Source organism: Aplysia californica, unplaced genomic scaffold (assembly GCF_000002075.1).
Source record: "Aplysia californica isolate F4 #8 unplaced genomic scaffold, AplCal3.0 scaffold00601, whole genome shotgun sequence".
NCBI classification, from domain to species: Eukaryota; Metazoa; Mollusca; class Gastropoda; order Aplysiida; family Aplysiidae; genus Aplysia; species Aplysia californica.
This window is the reverse complement of record NW_004797871.1, coordinates 161,229-187,420: the sequence shown is the minus strand read 5'-3', so window position 1 is coordinate 187,420 and position 26,192 is coordinate 161,229. Positions and strand designations below refer to the sequence as shown.

Here is a 26,192-nt window from a genome sequence, read left to right as displayed (position 1 = left end):
TATGCAGAGACATTGTGTAAACATGCTGGCCAACTGAACACAGCACATACCTCAAAGTATAACGTGATCAACATATCAACAAGGCAAAATGTTAAAGTGAAAGAGAAGAAGAAACTAAGGATAAGGCAAGCATTAGTAGCAACCATCAATCAATAATAACAAGTAACAAGATACATGTATGTATGTATACAGTTGAACCTGCTCTTACGACCACCTGTCCAAGACAACCATCTGTACAAACAAGCACTTAGTTCCCACTTCCCTACTCTTCTGTGTCTCTTCTGTATCATGAGACCCCTGTCCACGAGAGCCACTTGTCTACTAAGACCACATTTTTCCTCTATAATGGGAAGTCGTCTCCGACAGGTTCAACTGTATTTATTGTGAGAAAATGTGAGTGTATATGAATATGCATAAAGAACTTTTGAAACCATGTAAACATGAAGAGAATGATACCCATTTTGTTCTTCACAACATAACTAGGGAAGTAAGCAAAGGGAAATGGCTTTCAGTGTAATTAGGAGAAAAAAGGCAAGGAACTTTGCTAATCATTTAAAATTCTCAACAACATGTGTGAAACTTGAGGCGTTCAGTATCTCCAACAAGGTTAAGAACCACATACATAGAAGTAAAGCATAATTAAGTAGGTGGGCGGCTTCCACCCGGTCTGACTGGCCCAACCAGTGCCAGGTGGGATACAGCATCCCTACAGACAGAGACTCATGACAGAGTGAACTTTTCCATTTGAGAATCAAACTCATATACTCTCTGTAAGCTAGGTGAAGAGCCCAACCATTACACTACACAAACACTGGTGTTGACAACATGATAAAAGAAATAACAAATTCAATGTGTAAGGAAGGAAAAGCACATAGGAAGAAATATATAGAACTACAAAGACAACTAAGAGAACAGTTACAGAAAGAGAGAGGAAGACAGGCAAAAACAAAGATAATAAACAAGAAAGTGAGAACTTGATACATTAAGCAGATTTGAAAGAAACACGGATCATCATCTATGAGAAAAACTGGGTCACTCAATATCGTGATTTCTGCCCTGAACGAAAAAGATTTTGATTGAATAATGACACAGGTGAAAAACTTCAACAGAAGTTGACAGCACAAAAGTACCTAACAATTAGTTTGACTTAAAGTCTAAGAGCTGTATCACTATTCATCTGTTTAAAAATCAAATTATTTGTTTTTCAAAAATCAAATGATCATTAAAAGCCACTCATATCTCATTTTGTTCTAGTGTAACAAGTTATAACGACAATTTCGTAAATGTAAAGGTAAGAATGACCAATTATTCGATTTTGTGTTACAAACATAGTTTAATTGTCATGAGAAATTTTTTAAACTTTCATTTGTTCATGCTTTAGACCACAGGGAGAATAAAAAGATGGGAGCTTGAAAGTCAAAAACAGATAACTTTTTAAGGTATTGAAACTTCTATTTATTGATAAAATACTCTGCTTATATACACTTGTGTAGATAAAGTGAATTGCAAAAAAGTACTGTTTGATTCAACAGCAGTAAACATCTCTTGAAACAACATTCAGCTTTGTGCTATTTTTACATACTAAAAGTAAAAGCCCTTTTATCCTTTATACAAACATATATAATATTATATACTACATATATTATTATGATCTCAGTGAAACAAATATCAGATCAAGAACAAAGTAGCATTTTCAACAAGACACTACAGAAATCTGAAAAGATTTAGTAAACTTTGCACAATAATAATGAGAATTCCCAATTAACAGAGATTTAAAAAAAAACACCTGCTGCTGTTTACAAGTAAAAATTTAGCTTTTTTTCTGTTTCTCTTGGATGGGTAATATTGGGAGACGGAATCGATAAACAGAAATCTGAGAAGATTTAGTAAACTTCGCAAAATAATAATGAGAATTCTCAGTAAAAATAGAGAAAAAAAAACAGCTGCTGCTGCTTACAAGTAAAAATTGAGCTCTTTTCTGTTTCTCTTGGAAGGGTAATATTGGGAGACGGAATCGATAAAAGTCTTCAGAACACTTGTCAACAATTTAATTTGTAGGCCTACTCACAAACTCTGCTCTTAAAAAAGATTGCCAATTAGCATCTAACATGAAAAATATGTGAAATCTACTTATAGAAGGTTAAGCTATCTGAAAGAAAACTTTCACTTGGGACAGGTATGGCATTTCTAATAAACCATGGCAAACTGTAACAGGCCTAGAACATTGTGCACTACAACCATCATTCAACAGTAAAACGAAGAAAAAAACTTGGCTGTCTTTTTTAAAAATCTGATGCAAAAATACAATTCTGAACTCAGTTCAAATTCACAAAAAGTACACAATATAGGACAATGTCCCCAATTCTCAGAAAGCTTCCACATTGACTGCATTATCAACATCAGAAGCAATACCTTAGCGATTACATTTATTAGGAGCTTAGCAATGTTCTGAGCTGATATTTCACTTTGAATTAGTAGTAGCCTTATTGAACTCCTTACCTTAAAAGGACTCTAGTTGATGTTTCAATTTGAGACATAATTGCATCCTTATTTTCAGGTGCCAACATGTACAATTTACAAAAACAACAATGGACAAAATGGCGGAGAAAAGCATTGGTGACAAAGAAAAATTTAAAACATTGCAATAGTAAAGCTAACAAATCATAGCATTATGAAAACTAGTTTCCCTAAAGCAGTTTGAAAGATCTTTAAAATAAAAGTAAAAAACGATCACAGTACAAGATAACAAACAAAACAATAATTTCAACACTGTTATCTTAGTAAGCCTGGTACAGAGGCACTCACTCTACCATTAAATTCATCGAAGCTCTGCCGTCATAAAACATTTTTTTTTTTACAATTTTATAGGAGAATTTTAAAATTGAATACTGTTACCAAGAATTTTATTTCAAGACAATAAAGAAGTTATCATAAAATTTGTATTCTTAAAAATATTAACTCAGGATGTTTGCAAATAGTTTGTTTTCTTAGTAACAACATTCAGTTTTATTGTCTTTCCAGTAAAATTGTAAAAACTTGCATATACTGTACTTTAAAAAAATGACTGCAGCGCTGTTGTTATCACTACCCTTTTTAGACTAAATCACATTAAAACCATTGGCAAAACCCATCCATAAAACAAAACAACACTTATGAAAACAAAAATCAACAAAAGCATCCATATCAGGAGTATTTACTTACTCATGGCAATGTAACAATTTCATTATTTGCTGGAACTGGACAAAACAAAATGAGGAACAGAGATTCTATGTGAGAGTATGAAAAAAAAAAAATCAATACGAGCTATTCATCAATGTGAGTATTAGAGTTGGGTCACCCTCGGAAAATTAGCGTCCGCGAGTAACGAACTACTCGCTGGCACTACCCACAAACGAGCGGACGGGTAACGAACCGTCTGCTTGTGAAGAGTAGTTTGCTACTCGCTACACATCGGACAGAGACAACAGTTCGTTCAGCGAGCGGACGGGCGGACGGACAGAGAGACACCATGCATTCGAGCGGGCGGACGAACGGGTGGCGACTCCTTCCATTGCATACTACTTACAGCGCCCCCCCCAAAATAAAATTAATTAAAAAATCACCCTCCTGCCCCACATTGTAGCTGGGCGTTCATGGCAGAAATTTCTCCACCCCCGGCCTTTGTGATAATTGGAACGTACAGTGTGACCCACGCACGAGGAGAAAGGTTACACACATAGTACTACGTCACCAGCCTCTCTCCCTCCCTGTGGTGCCGCTAGTGGCTTGAAACATTAGATCTAGGCCTAATTAACAAATACTAGACGATGGGTCAAACCTCGCGTCGAGTATCTCCTCTGCTAGAGTTCGTCCATTCGCCCGCCCGCTCAGTGAATAAAATTGTGGAGCGGACCCAAAAAACGAAGTGACTTGAGGCTTGAGGTCCACAGTCCGCTCGCTGAGAGAGTCAAATTGTGGAGTGGACCCAAAAAAAGGACAGTCTTGAGGTTTGCAGTTCGTTCGCATGGCCGTCCGTTACCTGTTCGCTCTGACTGAGTCTGTGAGTAACCAACCCATCCGTCCGCTCGCCCCAACTCTAGTGAGTAGGCATGTTTTTTGTCCACATCAACACAAATAAAAACCATTCAGAAGGTGGGCTGCTTCATTCATGGTCACAGCCAGTGTAGGCTGAGTGGGACAGAACCATTTGATAACATATTATGCAAAGCTCATTTAGGATAAAAACAGTGTACTCGAAACAAATATCACTTGAGGCAGGTGTGTGTTGTATACTACCATTCACAGCAAGTCACAGAAGAAAGGTAATGTTCTTAGAGAATGGGAAAAAATGACTAAAATTCAACAGTTTTAGACTAGCCTCAGTCTTATATCAATATCTCTGAAAACAAACTGTCTCTGTGACTATCTACTCAAAGCTCGTCGAAATACAGGCTTCAAACTTGGGTGTGAATATCTGATCTAACAAAACAAGGGTGCAAAGAAACCAGTATATATGCACAAGCGCATAACCAAACAGCTCATGGAAGTGGAATAAGGGACCAAGACAACATTTCAGTATTGGTATTATATGGGTTTCACATCTATGGAAATACTGTAAGATTAATAAAGAGGTGAAATGTCCAGATTTTACTCCATCTTTAATAAATCAGCCCAGGGACTCAAGTCCAAGAAGACCCCAACAGAGATTCGAACCAGAGTGACACAATACAAACTGAGCTATCACAATATTAAAAAATAATGATGGCACTGAACATGAAATGTCCAACAACAGAAAACTTAGTTTCACAAGATTAAATCATCTCTATTCTTTTTTAGATTATCTAAACTGAGAGTCCATTTCCTATGCTTCAAGAGTAGAACTCCATGTACCAGATAACCCTAGATTCAACATAGCAGCAACATATAGGGGCCCTCAAGACTTGACCACGTTACCTAAGATAGCATGGATATATGTTATGGAGATAAGTACTATTCTCAAAAGAGCGCTTGAGCCCAAACATTGTTCAACTTAACTTTGCAATTCTTTGAACTAACACAACCAGTAAAAAATCTTAACTCTAGATTCCATTCTATAAAGAATAATAAAAATGTAGAATTACAGTCCTCATATGGCAGAGTAAAGCTCTGTTCCATCAAATTCATCAGAACAAAAGAGAAGTCTGACAGACTTGTAACCAAAACTTATCTTGATGAAGGAACAAAAGAAGGATGTGCTTAAGCAAAAGAAACCATTGATTTATCCTTTTCAAAAATCAAAGAACACAGCAAATAGTGTGTCAGATACAATATTAATAAACACAAGCAGAATTGTATTACCCCGTGAAGTATAATGCTATATATTGTATAGTGTAATCTACTGAAAAAAGAAAAAAGTTTGGAAATATTATGGCAACTTTTCAACAAGATACCCGTAACACCGTATGGAGGACGACTCTTTGACAGAAAGTTGAGAAAGGGGGACTGCTATGGGTCTGTCCACACGGTTTGTATGAGGATCCCTGATCTTCTGCCAAATAGCCATGCTAGCTGGCTGTGTTCTTTAAATGATAAGATGAGACGAGACTAGACGAGATGAGATGAGATGAGATAATATTATAATGTCCTTCTGGGAAGTTTTCTGTGGCTGTACAGAAATTTTAAAAAAATACAGAGACACTGTGCAACCCCCATCGCAACAGTAGTGCAACGCCGTAACAGACCATGAACAGTAAATTCAAAACGCCATAAAAATTAAAATTTCAAATTATAATCAGATCTATCTCTGTGAATAGAATATCATCAACAGAAACGCTTCCAACAGACACCCAGCTGTTGATGAACCCAGGTAGAGCAAGCACCACATCTCCATTCCCAAGCTGTTCGGTGAAGCTCACTTAAAATTCCTTCTTTTTGTCCCACATGCCATACTCTCTGTACTTAGCTCCAGTCCATCTCATCTGTGTGTGGAAAAAAAAATCTTTTTAAGGAAATGACACAAATGTTTATTTGATTTTTGTGGGAGGTTTTTCTTAACTACAAATCAACTGTTTCGTGTAAGACTCTGCCATCCATCATTTTGAAAAGTGACATATGAAGGAGTCTTCTACAGAACAGTTGAAATACTATAACATCCCATAAACAAAGTTTAGATTGTTCAGATAGTTGGCTGCTTCAGCCTTGCCTGTCAGGTCCAACTTGGGCTGAGTGGGGCATAACCTCAGCAAATACATTGAACTTCAATTGAATTTGACAAAGCTACGAGGGCTGTCCTACCAAAAACCGGAAAAGGTCCATAAAAGAAACAATTTTTGTCCTATTATAATAAAAATGTAACACATCATACTTCAACTTGTGCTTTATTTCTCAATGTATCCACCATCCCGCTGGACACATTTTTCACATCACTGGATCAGGGAGAAGATATCCTCCCTGAAAAATTTTTCGTCAAGGGATTTCAACCAATCTTTCACAGCTTCCACGAGGTCTTCGTCGTCGGTGAATCGCTGTCCAGAAATATGGCATTTCATTGGTCCAAAAAGGTGATAATCTGACTAGGCCAACTCAGGACCCTGAGGGGGGGGGGGGGGGGGGTTGTGTGTGTGTGTCAGAACTTCCCAGCCCAACCTTTGGATCCAGTCTTTCGTAGCGTTTGCGGTGTGTGGCGTTACGTTGTCATGCTGCAACATGACCCCGCTGGACAACAGGCCTGGTCTTTTTTGGCGCACAACCTCTCTCAACTTATCAAGAGTCTGGCAGTATCTGTTAGCACTACCAGTTTGTCCTGGTTCCAGAATGTCAAGAAGCAGAACACCCTTAGCATCCCAGAAAACCGTGGCCATGAGTTTCTTCACCGATGACTGAACTTTAAACTTTTTCGGGGGGGGGGGGGGGGGGTGAAAACGTGTGCTTCCAAACCATTGAATCCCTCTTCGTCTCAGGGGTCATGTAGTATATCCAAGTCTCATCACCTGTAATAATGCTTCTCAGGAATGCTTCATCATATTGTTGGAGGTCTTCAGATGCGTTCATGACTCCCGTGACAACTTGGCGACAGCGTTTCAACAAAGTCAGACACACTTCAACACGTTGCGTCTTGTGGTCAGCTGTCAGCTCTTTTGGGACCCATCGAGCAGATATCTTTCGATAGTGCAGCTCATCAAACACTATCCTGTGGACAGTCAACTTTGAAATGTTTTGCGACTCGGAAATTTCGGAAAAACTTTAAGGTGCCTGTCTGTTTGAATGAGTTCATTAAATCGACTCTTGGTGTCCTCAGTCTTGGCAGAAAAACAAGGTCCTGAGTGAACTTTGTCATTGACATCCATATGCGCGGCTTTGAACTTACTACACCACTCATATACCTGTGACTTTGCCATTACTTTCTCCCCGTAAACTGACTTTAGTTCAGTGTGTATTTCTATAGGTTTGAGTTTGAGACCTTTTGCGGTTAGAAACCGAAAGGCAGACCTCACTTCTACCCTTGACCAATTTTCAAGGGGGTAGCCATCTTTGGAGAACTGCTGTGTTTGTTTGGATTTTGCGATGCTCATAGTGCTCAATCGGGAAATTCCTAAATGATTATTTTACAAGTGAGCGTTTACAGAATGTGAAAATATTGAATAGTTTTCAAATAACAGCCAAATTCCGGTTTTCCGTTGGACAGCCCTCATACTTTCCCACATGAAATTGAACTCACACTTTCTGTGTGCAACAGCAAACAGCCTAACGATTAGTCCGATTGTAGGGGTTAAATTCCCTTCAAGACAAAACAATCGGTCATTTCAAAAGCAAAGCACTTGGGTCAGATGTGAGAATAAAGAAAAAAACAGGAAGATGTAATGAAGATGGAGACAATACAACAAATATAATGCATGAAATATCAATACAGACATCCATGAACAACATTTCACTGTTGAAAGCAATGCCTTGCCAGTAAGTGTGCAGAGGGTCTATTTATTACCCCCAACCCACAGGCAGGGGGGGGGGTTCCCACAGCCACGTGAGCAGGCATAATGTAATGAAGAATAATAAGGAATGGTATTTGGCATGAGTTTTACACCCCTTTTCAACAGAGAAACATCCTTTAAATGGTAAAACCTTCAATTAACACCCATTTTCAATTTTAATGATGATAACACAAAAAGAAATAGAAAGAAAAAAGCCACACCAGACCACCAACCAGCCAGCATGGGCAACAAGTAACTCCAAACTGAAAATGATTCCTACTTTTTAACTGATCCAGCTCTAGTTTGTCTGACAATCTTCACCACCAAACTCACGATGACTCACCAACATTTCTGTGACTCACAAGTCATTCTTTACTCAAAATTTCATGTGGGCTACATTGTTGATAAACTCAGACCACTTGTCCTTCCACAGGTCCATAGCACGCTTCCTCTCAGCTGGTTTCATCACACTGTACCTGTCAGTGATATGAAAGAATTGGAGTCACCATCATTGAAACCGTATTTAAAAATTTTTTTAAATATTTTTTTTTCAAGCCCTAAAAATTGACCCTCTACATAAATGATACGCGTTTCACTAAAGATAAAATAGTGAAAAGACATGTTTCTATGGTGTAATGTAATTTAATTCACATTATGAGGCTGGCTACTTTGATGCTTCCCATCGAGGCAAACCCAAGCCAAGTTGGATGTAACATCCCAGCAAAGAGACAGAGATACTAAATGTACAACTAACTTCCCAACAAGGCAAATTAAAACTCTTTTTCTATGCAAACAGCCTTGTCAATACATCATATTGAAATACAGAAGATAAAGAAGACGAAAGGCAGCAACTTTAAATAAATTCCGAACACACCAAAAGGTACAGCAAAGAAAAATAACAAGAGAGACATTGAGAAATCAGAGAATTTGCCTTTTGGAAAAGTCTGCAAAAGAGTAAAATACGTACATAGACCATAATCACGAATGAATAGGATACCAACAGAATTCATACTTAAGAAATAAAATACCAACAGAATTCATACTTAAGAAATAAAATACCAACAGAATTCATACTTAAGAAATAAAATACCAACAGAATTCATACTTAAGAAATAAAATACCAACAGAATTCATACTTAAGAAATAAAATACCAACAGAATTCATACTTAAGAAATAAAATACCAACAGAATTCATACTTAAGAAATAAAATACCAACAGAATTCATACTTAAGAAATAAAATACCAACAGAATTCATACTTAAGAAATAAAATACAAACAGAATTCATACTTAAGAAATAAAATACCAACAGAATTCATACTTAAGAAATAAAATACCAACAGAATTCATAAGAAGATTTCAGGTACCAAAAGAATTCAAATACAGCCCAACATAAAAAGTCTTACTTGAAAGAATTCAGGATGAGCTGCTTGAGGAAACTCAGGTCTGCGTCTTCTCCACTCATAGCCATGAAGGTGACATAGAAGTCATGAGACAGTGGGAGAGCTTCCCAAGTGGCTGGGTCATCAGAACTGATCACGATGGGGAAGTCGTCTGCCATTAACCCAACCATAGGGTGATTGCGAACATCTTTGACAAGTCCTAAAAGCTGTTGAAAAATTTGAAGATATGGAGATTATTAAGCTTCATACATTATCTTAGCACACATTATTGTTGCAATCCATCAATTGATCCACATCTGGAACTATACACTTTTTGACAATGAGCTTGATTACAAAACAAAACATATCGGCTTCATCAGCCCTGTGTGTATTATAAAGGAGACATAAAACCTGTATTGCTTATCAAGCTGTAAATACAAACAAATGTCTAAATTAAATACTTGTGTTACACAGAAAAAATAATGTTTAACCCTTAAAACCCTATACCCCCTGGTAACTGCTGGTAACCGCTGGTCGACTTTATTTTTTAATTCCCGGCGCTAGAAACAGGGGACGTAACTCCAAAAGACTACGTCATGAGCAGAAAGTACCGATAATGCCATGAGAGCAGTTCTACACTGAAAGTTTGGAAATTTTGCGAGTTTTAAAGAAAAATTGGTCACTTTTCGCTGCCAGGCCCTTCAGGCCGCAAAATTTTTGACATTTTTTATCCTGAACCAGACCCCAATAATGATCTCCCAGTCGGATATATCGATAAATATGACCATTGAAGACGATTGTAATGTTCCACATAACATCGATAATGATTTTGACGATAGTGGAATAGGCAGGGGATCCCCACTAAAGCTACCAGAGCCTAGATCTACAGTTGGGTCTAATGATACTTTGACCGAAGTGGAGTCGGAGATCACACACAAGACATAACTCTTAGAGTTGGTTCTAAAAACCAGTGTTTTAACCTTTTCCCCTTTTGTTCAGACTGTGCATTCATATATATAAATAACATTTTCAAACTTCAGTAAAATCTAACAACAATGAAAGGCACAGTAAATAAAACAATGAACCAACCTAATTTTTTCTAGTATCTCAATTTTAATTCAGGATTCTAGGGAGGTATGAAAAAAAAGGATTCAGGGTTTTAAGGGTTAGTATTTTTTTTCAACAATTAACAATATTGCCCAGTTAATAAAATACTTCCAAACACAACAATCAATGAACAAACTGTGTTCATTCCCTCAAATCCAACGAACATGCCTTGAGTGAAAATGCATAAAACATACCTGGTTTGAAATGGGATTCACTTCTACAGCAATCTGTTTTTCCCTCACAAGTTTCACCAAAGAAGGATGTTTGCTCAGAGCATAACCGTGTCCAATTCGAGTTGTGTTTAGAAGGATGGCATCTACTAAATTGTAGTCTGCTGCTGTGCCTTGCCATGCTAAGGAGAATAAAAATAATCACACATCAGCACATCAGTTGGACATAGTATAAAAATTAAAAGCATGGTAGGCCTACATATTTAAGATGATAGTGCCCAAGCGGACTTTAATGGAATGCTTGCGATATCAATGATTTGTACTGAAATTTGAATATTAATAAATATCTTCCTTACATAATCTTAGGAGCAGTGGACAGTCAGATGAAAAATACAGTAAAATTTCAAAACAGAAATCTCTCCCTTCTCAAATCTATTCTTTAAAAAAATTCCAACTAAAAAATAAAATCCGAAATTAAGGGCAAGAATAACTCCATATTTTCCATCTTGAGATTTTTATCAAAATAAGTGTTTGTCTTTTACTCCTGCTATCTGAACAGCTGTCATGTAGTATTCCACCCATTTCTCTCTCTATGATACACATATCATTATCATTTAAATATGTTACCCGTAATGTAGCAATATGTACCTTCTCCCTTCTAAGCCGTTTAAATGTTCACACCTTTTTCATCTTATTTCTTAGTCCTCTAACATTCAGGATCGTAAGTTTCAGGTTCAAACCCAACATTCTAAACAATTTCATTCATTGCCCAAGTCTATTTTTTAGCTATTATGAAAACGAGACATGGATGACAAACAAAACAAACTTACAGGTTTCACCAGCATGAAAAAAATAGGGTAGGTAGTAAGGGGGGTTCTGTCTTGAGGGGTAGAGCAACTCATCCAGGTAGTGAAGCAGAGAGAATTGGTTGGGTTCTTCACCCACTAAATCATAACCCAAGAAAATACTTGGGTAGCGAGAGTGAAGGGTGGCAGCTGTTTGTACTTCCTTCAGGATCAATTCTTTGGATTTGAACCTGAAAGTCAGTCAAGTGAAAAGTTTTGCTTGTTTGTTAGAACAACAAAAAACAACACATAAACACAATGATTGCAATTCAGTGCAGGGAAAAAAACTACACAGACAAAAGCCAAGGTTTCAAAGGAGAAAAAATGTCCAGGTTTTTTTCCTGGTTCTCTCCTGAATTTTGAATTCATTTTTAAAGATAGATTTTTTTTAAAGATGACAGAGCTAGGGAGATGAACTGAAGAGAAATACATGATAAAAACCTTAACTCTTTGTCTCCGATGCTGATAATATAATAATATACATATATAATGTGCACATACATCCAATCAAGGACATCATACACTATGAAGTATTGATACATTATATACCGTTGTTAACACAAGAAAAACAAATAATTCCATCAGAGCCTGCTTAACTAGACTGGCGTTTGTGGTGTAGCGGTTATGAGTTTCACTGTCACACGCTGGAGACCTAATTTCGATTCCCACGTAGCGAGAATTTTCATTGAGCATCTCGGTCTTTCTTTTGGGATGTTGTATCCCTCTCAGCCCAGGTTGGCCCTGACAGACAGGGTCGAAACCCGCTTCCTCAATTATCTGCATTTTTTAAAAAATGCTTTACCATGAGAGATAAAAAAAGAAGCCCACTGGTTTTACTCATTTGTCTTCCGAAAGGGATGATATACCATACCTCAAGCCAGACATGATTATCTTTGCCCCGGAGAAGTCAGGGTACCGCTTCACAAACTCCTGAATGGCACTTTTGTACACGTTGAGCCCAAATTCTGCATCGTGGGAGTTTCCATCCAAATCAAGCAACTGATGACAAAAACAAATCAGCCATTTACAATAAATATAACAAAAGTGTTTCACCAAAAAAAAGGGAAATTTACATTAACATGTTAATGACCATGACATAAACAGCTTCTAAACCCCCAATTCGTATGGCGGTTAAAGAAAACTTCTCCCTAATTACAGAGCACTTTTCAAACCAAATGGTGAAATCAATTACACTCATAATACGGCCAAAGAACGTCTTTCCATCATTTGATATAACTTGGCATATAATTGTCATCACAGGCAATATTTCAGAGCTTACCCCAAATAACTGGGCTCTCATCTCAAAGTACTGTACATTGTCCCTCCGGAACTCCACTAACGTCTGCCACACGTAGTCTCTGAACACAGGGACGTAATAGATCATGTCAATCACCTGGAGAGGAAAATCATTCAGTTTTTAAAAAAATAAACAAGCATTTTTTTTCCAGAAATCGAATTATCACTCAGTCCAAAATGTCATTATGCCTTGGTGTGTTCAAAAGTGATGAAAAGAACCAAAAACTCTTTTTACATTTTACATCTATCTCTGACAAATGAAATCTCTTTTCACAAAAAAAGAATAGAAAGACATGAAAACTCTGGAAAAAAATTTGTTTTTTCTTTTTCTTCAGAGGCGATGGAAAAACAAAGTCAATGAACAAAAATTATGGGCGATCAAACAATTCTCATCCTTCACCTCTCTTTAATCCCTTTCTGCTATGACTATGGATGAAGGCGCAACGGAATGTGCACATGGCCGGCAAAAAGCAAGCTAATAATCGCAAAAAAGGAACCAGTTTCTGATCTCTTAGAAAGCCATCTTCAATTACCTCTTTTAACATATGATTTTTAAAAAGGCACTAACACCGATAAATTTTCATGCATTTTCTTGAAATTATCATTCAAGGCATAAATCTATTCAGAAACAAACTATTTTATTTGTGGTGATTCTCACTAACCATTTTGGGGGGGGGGGGGGGGGGAAACAAGCCAATGCTGTTTCAATAACAACACGAAAAGAAAAAAAATGAATCAGACCTTCAAGTACACATTATACTGTTGACTACAGATGAGCTGATGTTGTTAGAATGTGAAAAAAAAACCCAACTTATTCATAGTTCAACTTAATCATTTGGGTCACAAAATCAAAGGACATAACAAAATACTTTCCCCCGTTCATTTACTTCTATTTCTATACTCTCTTTTGCTTCTCTTGATTGCAAGAGCAACATATGTTCTTCCAGTCATCTTTCTTATGAGTAATGGAGAAAATTAAATAAAAAATTACTCTCAGGGCAATTTAAATAACATTAAAGTAGGATGGAGTGAACGATGCAACTCTTTGAGTGCAAAACCACATTTGATTTGTTTCTGTAGATCTCATGCTGTATGCTTATGCTACCCACACAGGCCTATACAATTAATTCAAATGGCAGTACAGGCAAGAGAAAGTATCTAATCAAATTCTAATGGCAATGCAACAGAGACCAACTAGGCCTACTCATCATCTTGCAGTGCGTCATGCCATGCCCTTCGGGACTGAGGGGAGAGGCAGCAACAGACATAATCATTGATGGCATAGTGATGTTATACACATTCACTCTTCACCTTCCCCTCACCGTTTCATCAAAACACCATGTAGTTCAACTGCACGTTGATCAGCTCTACACGTATTTTTACCAGAATTATCACCCTTGTCAAAAACTGTTGCAACAAAACTGATTAATATGACGAGATACCTGCAAAAATAAATTCACCTTCTGCATGCTGGCAGCTAGAGATAAAAAAGCACTTCAACTCAGTCGTATCCACATTTGAGTTAAAACAAATTGATTCTTATTAATGTACAGAAGAAGAGGTGCTGGGTCCTGAGAAATGGATCAACTTAATCGAAGATCAACCCCAACGACTTCAGCACAAATGGAGTCAACTGTAACTGGATAACATGAGACGTCCATGTCATGGTGAAAAAAAAAATCTTTTTTTTTATCATGAGCACAAACCAAGTTTTAATTCATATTTTAAAAATAGAGTCTTTTTAAAAATAGAGTCTTTTCAATCTTCAGTGTGATTCAAAGAAACAACAGTGTGGAAAATTCTGAGTACAAATACAGTCAAAAAAGTATAAGAACAGACTACTTGAGAACAATAATGACTGACCTGTTCAAAGTATTTATTAAATCTTATCCAAGCTTGGTAATCATCTTTGTACTCGCTGACTGGGTCAACAGCTAGAAAACTGATGTTACGTTTCAGACTGAAAGAAGAGAAGACAAGACCAAGAAAAGGTGAACACAAAAGTCATCAGATCATAGAAGAGTTTAAATAAATAACAGATCATGAAATAAACATGACATAGAAATATACAATTTTCTTTCTCTTTAGTTTCCTTCCTTGGTTCACAAATAGGCCATTTTGAAAGTGGACCATTTAACTCAGTCAGAAAAGTAATAAGGGAAGAGAGATGAAAGACCGCAGAGATTATACATCAAAATAAATACTACACACGGTAATCTGGACATAGACACTGAAAAAGCCACAAGATCTCTTGGGTATAATCCCTGCTAATGTGCAGTAGGCCTATTTACTCAAATCCATCCCCCAACCCACTTCCTACTTAGGGAGGCAAGAAGAGCAGCATGATTTAACAAATAACAGTTTTCGAAAAGATGATAAATTCAATAGAAATAAACAGTACAAGTATTTGTAAAGGGAATATGCTACATAATCAAAACATCTGTAGCCCCATTCAGATGTTTTTGCAACCTCAAACTGTTCATTTAAGGATCAATATCATTGAATGTATAACAAATGAGGAAATATGTAGCAATCAAACAATTATATGTATAACATAAGGAAACATGTGGTTGTCATCTCTTGAGAGGGAAAAGTTCTAGCCGCATCCACTTGTACAGCAAAAAGGTAAATATGTTATTACTTATCTGCCTCTTTGTAATGCAACAAAAAATAAATCAAGCACATCTTTTAATTTTAATAATTTAGAAAAAATTGTGAATTTTAAAAAATCCTTCATATGGCTTACAGAGAGTCAAAATCCTTCACACTGGCAGCCATAGCTCTTGCTTTCTGGACAGATTTCCATGGACAATCTGCAATGAGTTTAAAGCATGCTATGATTCAGCATTTGAGCACATTCTCATTTAGGTTTCTTTACCCCCCCACCCCCCCACCCCCGCCCCAGTGTTTGTGACAAATTGCTTATGAATTTTTGTTTTTTGCTCAACACATATTATGCCCATTCAAAAACACATTTCTGAATAGGTTTTACAGATAAAAGTTGATTAAAAGTACAAAAAAGTGAAAAGTTTCAGTTTCCAAGGACTCTCAAGCTATGAATGTTACAAAACTTTGGCGACCATTTTCTCATTAATTTTACATCTAAAACAAGGGGACCCCCCCTTGTCCTTCAATTGAAAATATCTGGACTTTTATCAAGACAGCTAGAAACTTTTGTCACAGAAATCATGACAAACCAGCAGACTTTAATATGATACAAACAACTCTACAAGGCCAAAAGTTGATAAACGCTTGAATCCACCGTGTCGGGACACATATTTCGTTGGAAAATGCTTGAAAACAGGCAAACCAAGCAAAGAGAAAGTAGAATGTAAATATAAGAAGTAGAGCTCATTTGTGAAGGAGTTGAATTGTTTGGTTCAATAAAAAAAAAGGTTTAAATGAACTGAAAGAGTGACTTAAATTACGGCCGCTTAAATCAGCCACAACACCACAGAATGAAACATACTAGTGATTTGTCGACACAATGAGGGTTAAACTTCTATTTCTATGCGCCAATGTTCTTAATCGATATTTTATTTGTATACCTGGCATACATTCTATAATAAAACAATATATGTGTTACTTTACTGATCATCCCACATCTTAGATAGGCCTATTTGTAAAACCTAGAATATGGCAACACTGTTTAATTACAATATTATGCTTGCTCAATTTTTCAACAATCATTAAATTACTTTTCATGGCTTGACAAGTTTCAATACGGTTTTTGTCAGCACATAATGTCCTTACGAATGGGCATACGCACACAATTTTTAAAAATAATTCTAATACATTTTCAGCTTTATAAATTGCAATTTCCTAATATTAAAAAACATGAAGTTTGTGAAGAAGTAAATGTATGGTATACAATTGTTGTTATTAACAGAAAAGTATGAAAGATTCAGGGGGAAAAATTCCTTACTATTGTTATATTGATTATTATAGATTTCCTGCTATGTAACTGAATTTGCATGTCATACAAATCATACCTGGATTATGTGGTGGATTTCTAAAAAATTTGAAGATCATGAAAGTAGTGTTATCCACACAAAAGTACAAGTGGTCCCTGTAGGTCACATTCTGAACCAGCCAATCCAGGCTGGCACTTGATAAGTCATGAAGGTGAAGGGCAGCCCCTAGGGGTGGAGGGCAGAAAAGAAGAACAAAGTGAGGGACTTTACACCACTCCGCACTCAAAGAAGGGTTATGGTACTACATTGAGCATGATACTTATAACTCTAGGCCAATAAATGCTACATACCACACCAAAGAAAATCCACTAAATAAAAATGCATAGAATCAGAGATCCAGCCATAATATTAATATGAAAGAAAAGATTTATTCCCTTGAAGCAACATAACTCACAGAGATCTCCATCCAACCCGTTTTCATAAGAGGGGAAATTTGGTGGGGGAGGGGGGGGGGGTATAAAATGTTCTTTTTTAAAAGAAATCCTACCTGCCTGATTCTGAAAATGGTGCTATTTGTGAAGAGTAGTCAGGTAGGCTATCATGTAGAGCATTGCAGTAATAGATGAAAAGTGACATGAAAAAGTAGTCAATGAGCATTCATTTAAAAACACAGACATATGCCCAAAATAAGATGGGACACAACATAAATAATCAACACGACCTTCCACTGACAATTTTGAATCAAAATAAAATTCACTCTCAAATGTTTTGCCTTATCACTAAAAACACAGTTTTCCATTTCAGTGAAAATGTATTCTTAATCAGTGGGTATGTGACTTTTCTTAGAGTTACATAAAAAGAATCTTGGTTCTATAGGCTAGTTTGATTGAGATGGAGCTTTTCATCAATCATCCTTTTCTTAAAATCATTAATACACAGACCAATGGTGGCAGCCAACATTTTAATATCTGAATATGAATCCCCACTCACAACTGTACCTTTAGGCATTTGTTTGATGATCTTCAGCACTGTAGTCTTTTCCATCATAGGTTTAGAAATATAAAAACTTTGCCCTGGTACAAACTCTGTTCCATTTAAACGACTAAATTCTATCAGTCGCCTTTTCTCCTGAGGACCAAAAGGAAGAAAATTACATTTTTCAGATGTTATCACAACTGGGGTCAGAATCAACACATTTTCTTGTCACTTATGTGCCCTACTGCTGCGTTATTGGTGACATAGAAGAATACACAATACTTGTATTTGACCAAGAATTGGTATGCATTTTTTTACTCCAGTCAAAAGAAGTGAAAAAAGATTTGAAAAGTCTAATTCATGATGTCCACTTGTAAAAACATAACATGGAATGGAGGTATTATTATAAGATTTCCATATATTTTATTTATCTTCATTTGAATTTGATGTCACCCAAAGAGAAAAACAGAAGAATAAAAGATGACAAAAAATAAAGTGTTGGAAACCTTGCCGATCATAAAAGCAAGAGTGAAGGGATAGCAAGGTTACTGAGGACAACCAACACATGTACACACATGCATACTTAATAAAGAATTTATTCATCTCTTTCACATACATTTTCTTATTTTTGAGTCATGACACTGTGGAATCAGGCGCTTGCAGGGGCGAAGGCTGACTTGTTTGACAGGGTAATCAAAGTGAAACGGGACCAGATATAGATCTATATGGCCTGTAGATATCACAGAAGAATCTTACTCGAGGCGGCGACTCTGAGTTGTGAATGAAAACAAATCCGGAATTCTTATTGTATGTTCAACCGCCAAAATAATCGGGAAAGTATCTTATTAAATATCAGTTCCAACTAAAATTAAATTAACTTTAGATGTGAGTACATAAACACAAAGCAAAGAAGCAGAGATGTCAGTACTAGATCTATATGTTATAGACCTACCAGAGAGTCTAACTCTTTGGTAGAACATGACAATTATCATTTTTTAAATTTCCCATTTGGCTGTTTTTGTTAGCCTTTCGTGGCCAGGAGCTGGTGTCATAATCGAGGTCACGATCTGATTATAGGACAGTAAAAAGTCGAGGAAAAAAAACAAGCACATGCAGCAGTAAAGAGATTGTTAGGAGTTAGTTCCCCTCACATTTGTGAGGTAGACTCGACCAGTGTTCGATAGCTTACTTAATCAGGGCCTGGGATTGATTATAACTGTGGCCCCAAAGGGGTGAACAGGGTATATGTGGCAATGAAACAGCCATGACTGCTATGCACATGTTCCCTAAACTGTATTGGCAGACTCTTCCCAGCCTCACTTTAAGCTTACTTAATCAAAGCTTGCGACTCCTTATGGAGTGGCCCGAGAGGGGTTAGGAGGCTATTTATGTGGCCGTGAAACCGTTTTGAATGTTAGGCATACTCATTGTGGATTACGAACCTCTTTTTACTTTTAATTTAAGAGGTTTACGTTTAAGGATGAATTTGACAGCGACAATGTTTCAAAATTAGGAAGGGAAGCAGTGATTATTTGATTATATAGACGCTTCGCCCCTGGGCGCTTGTCAAGTTTTGGGCAAACAGAGTTGTTGAAATTATCTTACAGCATTTTCATTAGCCTTGCTTTTGATTTTTTGAAAACATTAACCTACTCATCTTTCTCGAATAAAAGTAACAATATTTGGGGTTGAAGGAGGTGGGGGTCGCCTAGTGTCAGAGGTCAAATCAGCGAGAAAATTGCCGCAAAGTTTGGTGACTTTCAAAGCTGTACTGTCCTTGGAAATAGCAAATTTACATTTTCTATGTTTTTTATCAATGTTTTTCAGTACAATCCACGCAGGAATATGTTTTTGAAAGGACGTAAAATGTGTAGTACTCAAAACAAAAAATTCAATGGAAATTGCCCAACGAATAGAAAAATGATGGTTTCTTGATTTAATATTTTGACCAGCGCCAGATTTCATCATGATGCCACACATTTGTTTTTAACGATCATTTTTCATACCAAATAGACAAACAAACTTGCTTTGAAGACATTTAATCCTTTGACAAAGAGAAATAAGTCAGTTAAGAAGGAATTCTGCTTTAGCCCTCCATTGTGACCTTACTTGACCTACACTATGCACATCATGCATGAACAACGCTTTTACCCTGTTGTAAGAATTCGGGGCACATGTGGATCTTTGCGTTTAACAGACTTATAAAAGACATACCTTCATTATAATGTCATTCACAATTTTTTCCTCGGCACTCAAAGACAGCTCTCCTCCTAGTGACAATTTCTCTTCATCTTTGATGATTTTTGACCTTTGTTCCAAGTAGCTGTTTGAGGTCACTTGTCCGGTGTATATGCACAGGAGGACTGACAAAACGACGAGAGCACCAGAGCCAATGTGAGTGCAAATTTTCCACTTTTTTTCCTCCTGAAAACAGAAAGTCATGGTCCAAATAAAGTTAACCTGCTGCTTCTATTTATAGTCCCACAAATATATATATATACATAAAGGCTCATGAAAAAGACTGTGCAATATCCTCTTGGCCCCCTTCCCTGTTTATTCAATTTATTATTTCAGTTCAGAAGAGAGGAGACATCACTGAAGCCTCTTTCATTGTCCCTTACAGTTCCCAAGTACACACTTCAAAGCAGCCTGAGAGAAACAAGGTAAAGTACTTTGCTAAGGTAAAATCCCCTATATCCAAAAGAGCCAGGAACCGAACTCACATTTTTTACACAGAGTTCAATACCTTATCAGACAAACAACATTGGATTATTCTACAACTTCAAAAGGCAGGCTGCTATCTCTGTGCAGATGTGGGTTTCCCCATGAGTGTCTTCCATGGCCATTCATGCAAAGAGAGTCATTGAAGAAAATCTGAAGATATCATTGAGTTCATAAAGAAGTAATTCACTTTTGCTGTTATAATGAGATACACTGGTGCTCCGCCTAGGAATACTCCACATAAGAACCCAGTCTGTCTATACGAGTCCCCTTTCAGCATGAAACAGAATTTTTTTCTTTATAATTTGCATGCTTAAAGGGAGTAGCGATGCTCAAGGTTCATTTTTGTAAAAGAAGAAAAATATGATAATTTTCCCAATGTATATAGAAACTTTTTCTAAATTTTGGTTGCATAATCACTTGCCAATGAAAAAGTGTAATTATTTTCGAAACTATCTCTATGTCACATTGATGGCAGTCTTTCCATCTATGTTTCCAGAAAATTTCATGTCAAAAGGATGAAAACTAAGAAAGGAGTAGGGAAAAAAACTGCAAAAAAATGATATTCTGAGAAATACAACAATTATTGTGAAATATATATATTTTAACCTACCCTCATGTTTTCAAAGGTAAATTAAGACGAGAATAAAGACTTTCTCAATTGTGTCCTCCCTATTTATAAACAAAGAACAGATTGATCTTAAAAAAACAGCCAACATCTCAATTTGCATAGCTTAACCCAAAATCGGCCAAACTGTAGGTTGCTCCTCCCAGAACCCATTTGAATCCAGGGCAATAAACTTTTTTGAATTGTTTTATCATACTCGTGTATTCAAAGATCCAAACAGGAATCTCAACGTTATTATAAAGACCATTGGTCTTTTTTCAAAAGTGTGGATAATACTTTATTTTAAAAATGTAAATAACTGAACTTTTAAATTTTTCCGTGAACTTTGAACTTCAACCATAAAGTTGAAACATTAATGATCAACCATGCAAGCCCTGCTTTGAACGAAAATAAAAACAACCAACTTTGTGCCCTGCACTCTCATCTTGCCTAATGCAGTTGCAAGAGCCGTGTATAGCTTTTATCACACGGACGAACACATGAACAAAAGGTTATCTTAAAATATTTTAATGATAGAGAAACTGGTGGAAGTGGAGTTGAGGTGAAAATGAAAGGGGAGATATTAGAGTGGACCAACGGACGACGAAATATACATGATACCTGTACCCTTCACAAGACTTTATTCTGCATGCGTATGAGTATGAGCTCATCTATCGGGCTTTCCCAAGTTAAGGTCTACTGAAGAGTAAGTCCTGTGTTTAACGCAACACATCTCAGACAGGTTCCAGGCACGCCCAAAAATGCAGCGAACTGTGCTAGCCATCATGGACTTCTCGCGTGCCTTCAACAAGGTATGGCGCACGAAGTTAATGGAGAAGATGATTGAGAAATCTACTCCCACCCGAATCACCCAATGGATAGGTTCGTTCCTCAGGGACAGAGATACGCCTGCGTCAAGCAGGCAATGCAACAAACGGGCTACGTCGTTTCAAGCAGGGAGTCCCCCAGGGCTGCGTCCTGTCCCCCACACTGTTCCTTGTCTTCATTAACGATATTGAAGCAGGCCTGCCTGAAACCGTAAAGACCGGACTCTATGCTGACGACTATACCATAAACGCCACCAACGAAGATGTCAAAGCAACCATAATCTCCCTTGAGCAGTGGGCAAAGCAAAACAAGATGGAGATCAGTGTGGAGAAAACAGAGTGCACCCTCTTCACTACCAGCACTCACGAGGCCAAGCGAAAACCAGCACTTTCGCTCAAAGGCTCCCCCATCACCTTCAACTCCAACCCCACCTTACATGGGGTCATACTTGACAGTACTCTATCCTCCAATGCCCACATCCAAAACCTTGAGCTAAAACTGTCAAGCAGATTTCGACCAATGAAAGCCCTTACAGGCACTACCTGGGGTGCCTCAAGGGAATGAATAAAGCCAATTTATTATGTTACTTGTCAGTCAGCTATCGACTATTGTGCCCCTGCCTACGTGCCTCTTGCCAAACCCTCCAACCTTCAGAAACTGGAAACAAAGCAGAATGAAGCAGCGAGAATCATCATGGGCTGCTCAAGGGATACTCGTGTGGACAGCCTCTTCATTGAAGCAGACATTCTACAACTAAGGCATAGAGCTGATGCTTTGACCACTATTTCACTCGAGAAGTCCGTGTGTCTGCCTGCAACAAATCAACGCAGAGCCTCAGCAACAAAATCAGCGCCCAGGCGGACAGGCAAGTCGAGCTGGAGAAAGCATGCCCAGAACCTTGTAGCTGAAACTGAACTGGGTATGCACCCACGTGAGGAGCTGGTTGTTTTACCCCCCACACAATCATGGAAGACTGCATCATGTATCGTCGACTGCAAGTGTGCTAATGAACCAGCCGTCAGGAAAACAGCAGCAGAGGCCACCATTCGATCGCTCCCCCTGCCCGATGTAGAAGTCTGGACTGACGGTTCAGCTAAACATGGTACACAGAGTATGGGGGCAGCGGAATACTGATCAAGACCGGAGACACCGAACTTGACCATCGTGTACTCGCGGTTCGGTATTGTTCCAGCTACAGGGCCGAGCTAGTAGCTCTCGACACAGAGCTGGGCATGCTTGATTCACAACATACAGCAGGCAGTCTTTCGAACAATGTATGCATTCATGTATGCACTGATTCCAGGTCAGCAGTCATGCGCCTCTCATACGGCCCCGCCAACCAATCGGAAAAGGTGGCGTGCTCAATCTGGCAGCGTCTGCACACCCTCTGTCAACGCTCCGAAAGTTCCATCCACTTACTACAGACGGGCGGGAAGCGCTTTTTCCTTCCCGAGCGAGAAGACCGGGAAGCTGACCTACTTCCCGCCAAGACCGGTCCCGGTCACGAGAAATACTTCCCGTCTCGTGTCTCGAGCAATACTTCTCGTCTCGTGACCAATATCTCTTCTCGCCCTGCAGTTCGAGCCACTCGTTCAGCGAGAAGGCCGGCCGTGGCCTAGATTTCTCTTCTCTCCCCACAGAACGAGCAACTCGTTTAGCGAGAAGACCGTCGTGGTGGGGATCTAAATTTAGAAACTAGGCATGCCCTGTTGCGCAGGCGCAGGCTGTGAAGGAAGGTAGGGAGACCGAAGCCTAAGCCCTGATCAACTCCCCACTCGCCTCGTCTCGCCACCCTCTCCCCTCCCTTTCAGTTTCACACACAGGACGGCACGATGATGGGTGGCACTGTCTGCGTTGTCATTTCTCGCCTCTCACTCTCTCACTCTCGTTACTGTTACTCGTTATGTCAACCCAACGAGCAGTATCACTTCTCGGTACCTAGCAGTAGTTTAGTGACGGGAAGGCCATTTCCCGCGAGAAACGGGTACTCGGCTCGTCTCGTGCCCGCCCCTACCACTTACAGTGGATTCCAGGCCACACTGGACTAGCAGGGAACGAGGAAGTTGAGAGCATCGTTAAAGAAGCAGCAGCACTTACCCAGACTGACACACCCACACCAATAAATTTCTCGATAGCTAAAGCCGTCATCCACCTGTCGACCCGCACAAAGTGGAAAAGAGACGTGAAATCCAAACTGGTATTTGCCCAGCCGCCATCATACCAGCTTGAGGCCTCGCTCAGACGACAGGACCGCCTGCTTCTCTTCCAAATGAGAACTAGTGGAAAATCACCCAAGTCCAAGCAGAGATCATATCTCCACAAAATTGCGCCAACAACTTAGGCGGAGACAACTGTATTATTTCTTAGGCGTGGTAATTCTAGGCTTGAAAGAATTGTTTACATTTTTAGATCTAGAATCTAGAGTCTATCGATCTCTATTTGTCATTTGTGGATTGCGAAATTTAACTCATTTTGTCAGCACGCCTCACATATTTCAATATATATGGTAGTGTCAATTGCCACCGAGTGACGCAGTGGCAATTGACAAAAATTGACTTTTTGTCAATTGCCTCTGAGAGTAAATTGGAGCTCTTTTGCGTTGGTGTGTATATATTTAGCTTATTGTGCTCAAGTGCTCGGTGTTGAGCGTTCGCCTCTCTCCTCTGTCCCTCTGTGTATGTGTGTGTGTTTGTGTGAGTGTGTGTGTGTGTGTGTGTGTGTGTGTGTGTGTGTGTGTGTGTGTGTGTGTCTTTTTCTGACCCCCGTCTCCCGATTTATGTTCCCCGATATAACGTGAATTTCTGCTTGAGTTTGTGTGCGTTTGTGACCTTCTACTTCCAGAATTGCCTGTGTTGGTTCTACACCAAAGTGTACGCTAAGGCTAGCCTAGATCTAGGCCTACTCTAATTGAAAACACGCCAAGTTGGTATCGTAGCTCTAGACTAGATGCTCGTCAAATGAGATTAGTTGAGAACAAATTGACCCATTAGTTTAGTTAGACACACATTATGTATTGCTAAAGATAGTGTTGTTTTGAGACTTTCAGTATTATTATTATGGGTAGATCTAATCTAGATATCTAGATCTAATTAAGACTGACTTTGCCTATGTCTCAATTCATAATTTCCCCGTTTTTAATATCTCTCAATGGAGAATCTCGGACCGGTAGGTCTATTTATTAAGATTTTGTCAGGGGGGAGACCTCCCTGAACCCCCCCTCCCCCCTCCTCCACCCCAACCACCTGCCCCGCCTACCTTACCCCACTTTCTTGCGCAATAATTCAATAATGTACGAGTGGTCCGGTATTCTTCAATATTCCCTTATTATGATATGAACGAGAGCATCAACTGAATAATGTACATACCATGATTGTTTCTTAGATCTGGCGATAGTTTCAACAGATCTAGATCTAGAAGGATCGATTAGTGTGTTTGAGTAGCCTTGGTCAACTTGGTGTTCAGCTTTTTAAAAACAAGCCAGCTTCAGCTACGTAACTATGGCCGTTTGCCTGTTACTTTGTTCAATCTCCGCAGGAAAAACGTAAACGAATCAACTCTACACCACGCAGAATATCTCCCTTCTAGATCTAGATCTAGATTAGATCTAGATCTACTAAGACTCAGCTGATCCAGATCCACCTAAAAATTTACACTAACTCCCTCCTAACTTCGGCAAGCATAAATATTGCTTCCTGGACTGGAAGTCACTGAACGAACTCAATGGAATCTGAAATGAACTTTGACATGACATGACCTTGTTCCTCAATGAGGACGATTTTTTTTCTCTCTTTCTCGGTAATATCAGAGACACTAAAATATATTTTAGAGTCTCTGGTAATATGCAGCCGTGAACGTAGTTGGCAGGCTATATTCACGGCGCCCTGAATGCAGCTTGCAGGCGCTGTTGAGGCTAGCTACGTTCACGGAACTAAAGCTTCATTTAGGGGGTGCGTCCACTGCCGGTTTAAGTCAGCCGGTTTCAGTCAGTGACGACAATCATGACGTATATTTAATATTTTGGCCAACTTCAAGTGTTCCATCCCATGAGATGAAGGAAAACGAAGCGCTCTGCTTACAGAATTAAAGTCGGGATATGGGATATGGAAAATTGGATACAGTACATGGGAAACAAGAGGTGAGAGCTGGGAAACAGAAGGTGGGATTCAAAACGTGGGACTGGACATAACATGTGTACAATAATGACTGTATTGAACCGGGTAAGCCTGGGAACTGACGCAGAGAGACAATGACTGGAATCTATTATTCTTATTATAATAAACACCCCCCCCTCTCTCTCTCTCTCTCTCTCTCTCTCTCTCTCTCTCTCTCTCTCTCTCTCTCTCTCTCTCTCTCTCTCTCTCCTTTTCTGTCTGTCTCGCTCGCTCTCTCTCTCTCTCTCTCTCTCTCTCTCTCTCTCTCTC

The 26,192-nt window shown here is 38.6% G+C and overlaps 1 protein-coding gene across 1 annotated transcript; it reads right to left on the bottom strand.

Moving 5' to 3' along the window:
• Positions 1-1,313: 1,313 nt before the first annotated feature.
• Positions 1,314-25,523, bottom strand: LOC101854748 (adenosine deaminase AGSA-like). The gene is made up of 13 exons (XM_005107406.3): positions 25,137-25,523; positions 19,830-20,039; positions 17,639-17,768; positions 16,719-16,865; positions 15,473-15,539; positions 14,590-14,686; positions 12,710-12,823; positions 12,302-12,429; positions 11,416-11,621; positions 10,610-10,767; positions 9,333-9,535; positions 8,269-8,401; positions 1,314-5,936 (listed from the first exon to the last, which is right to left on the bottom strand). Exons 1-12 carry the CDS (start codon positions 25,137-25,139, stop codon positions 8,302-8,304), a joined length of 1,563 nt encoding a protein of 520 aa, XP_005107463.1. The 5' UTR covers positions 25,140-25,523; the 3' UTR covers positions 1,314-5,936; positions 8,269-8,301.
• Positions 25,524-26,192: the final 669 nt, after the last annotated feature.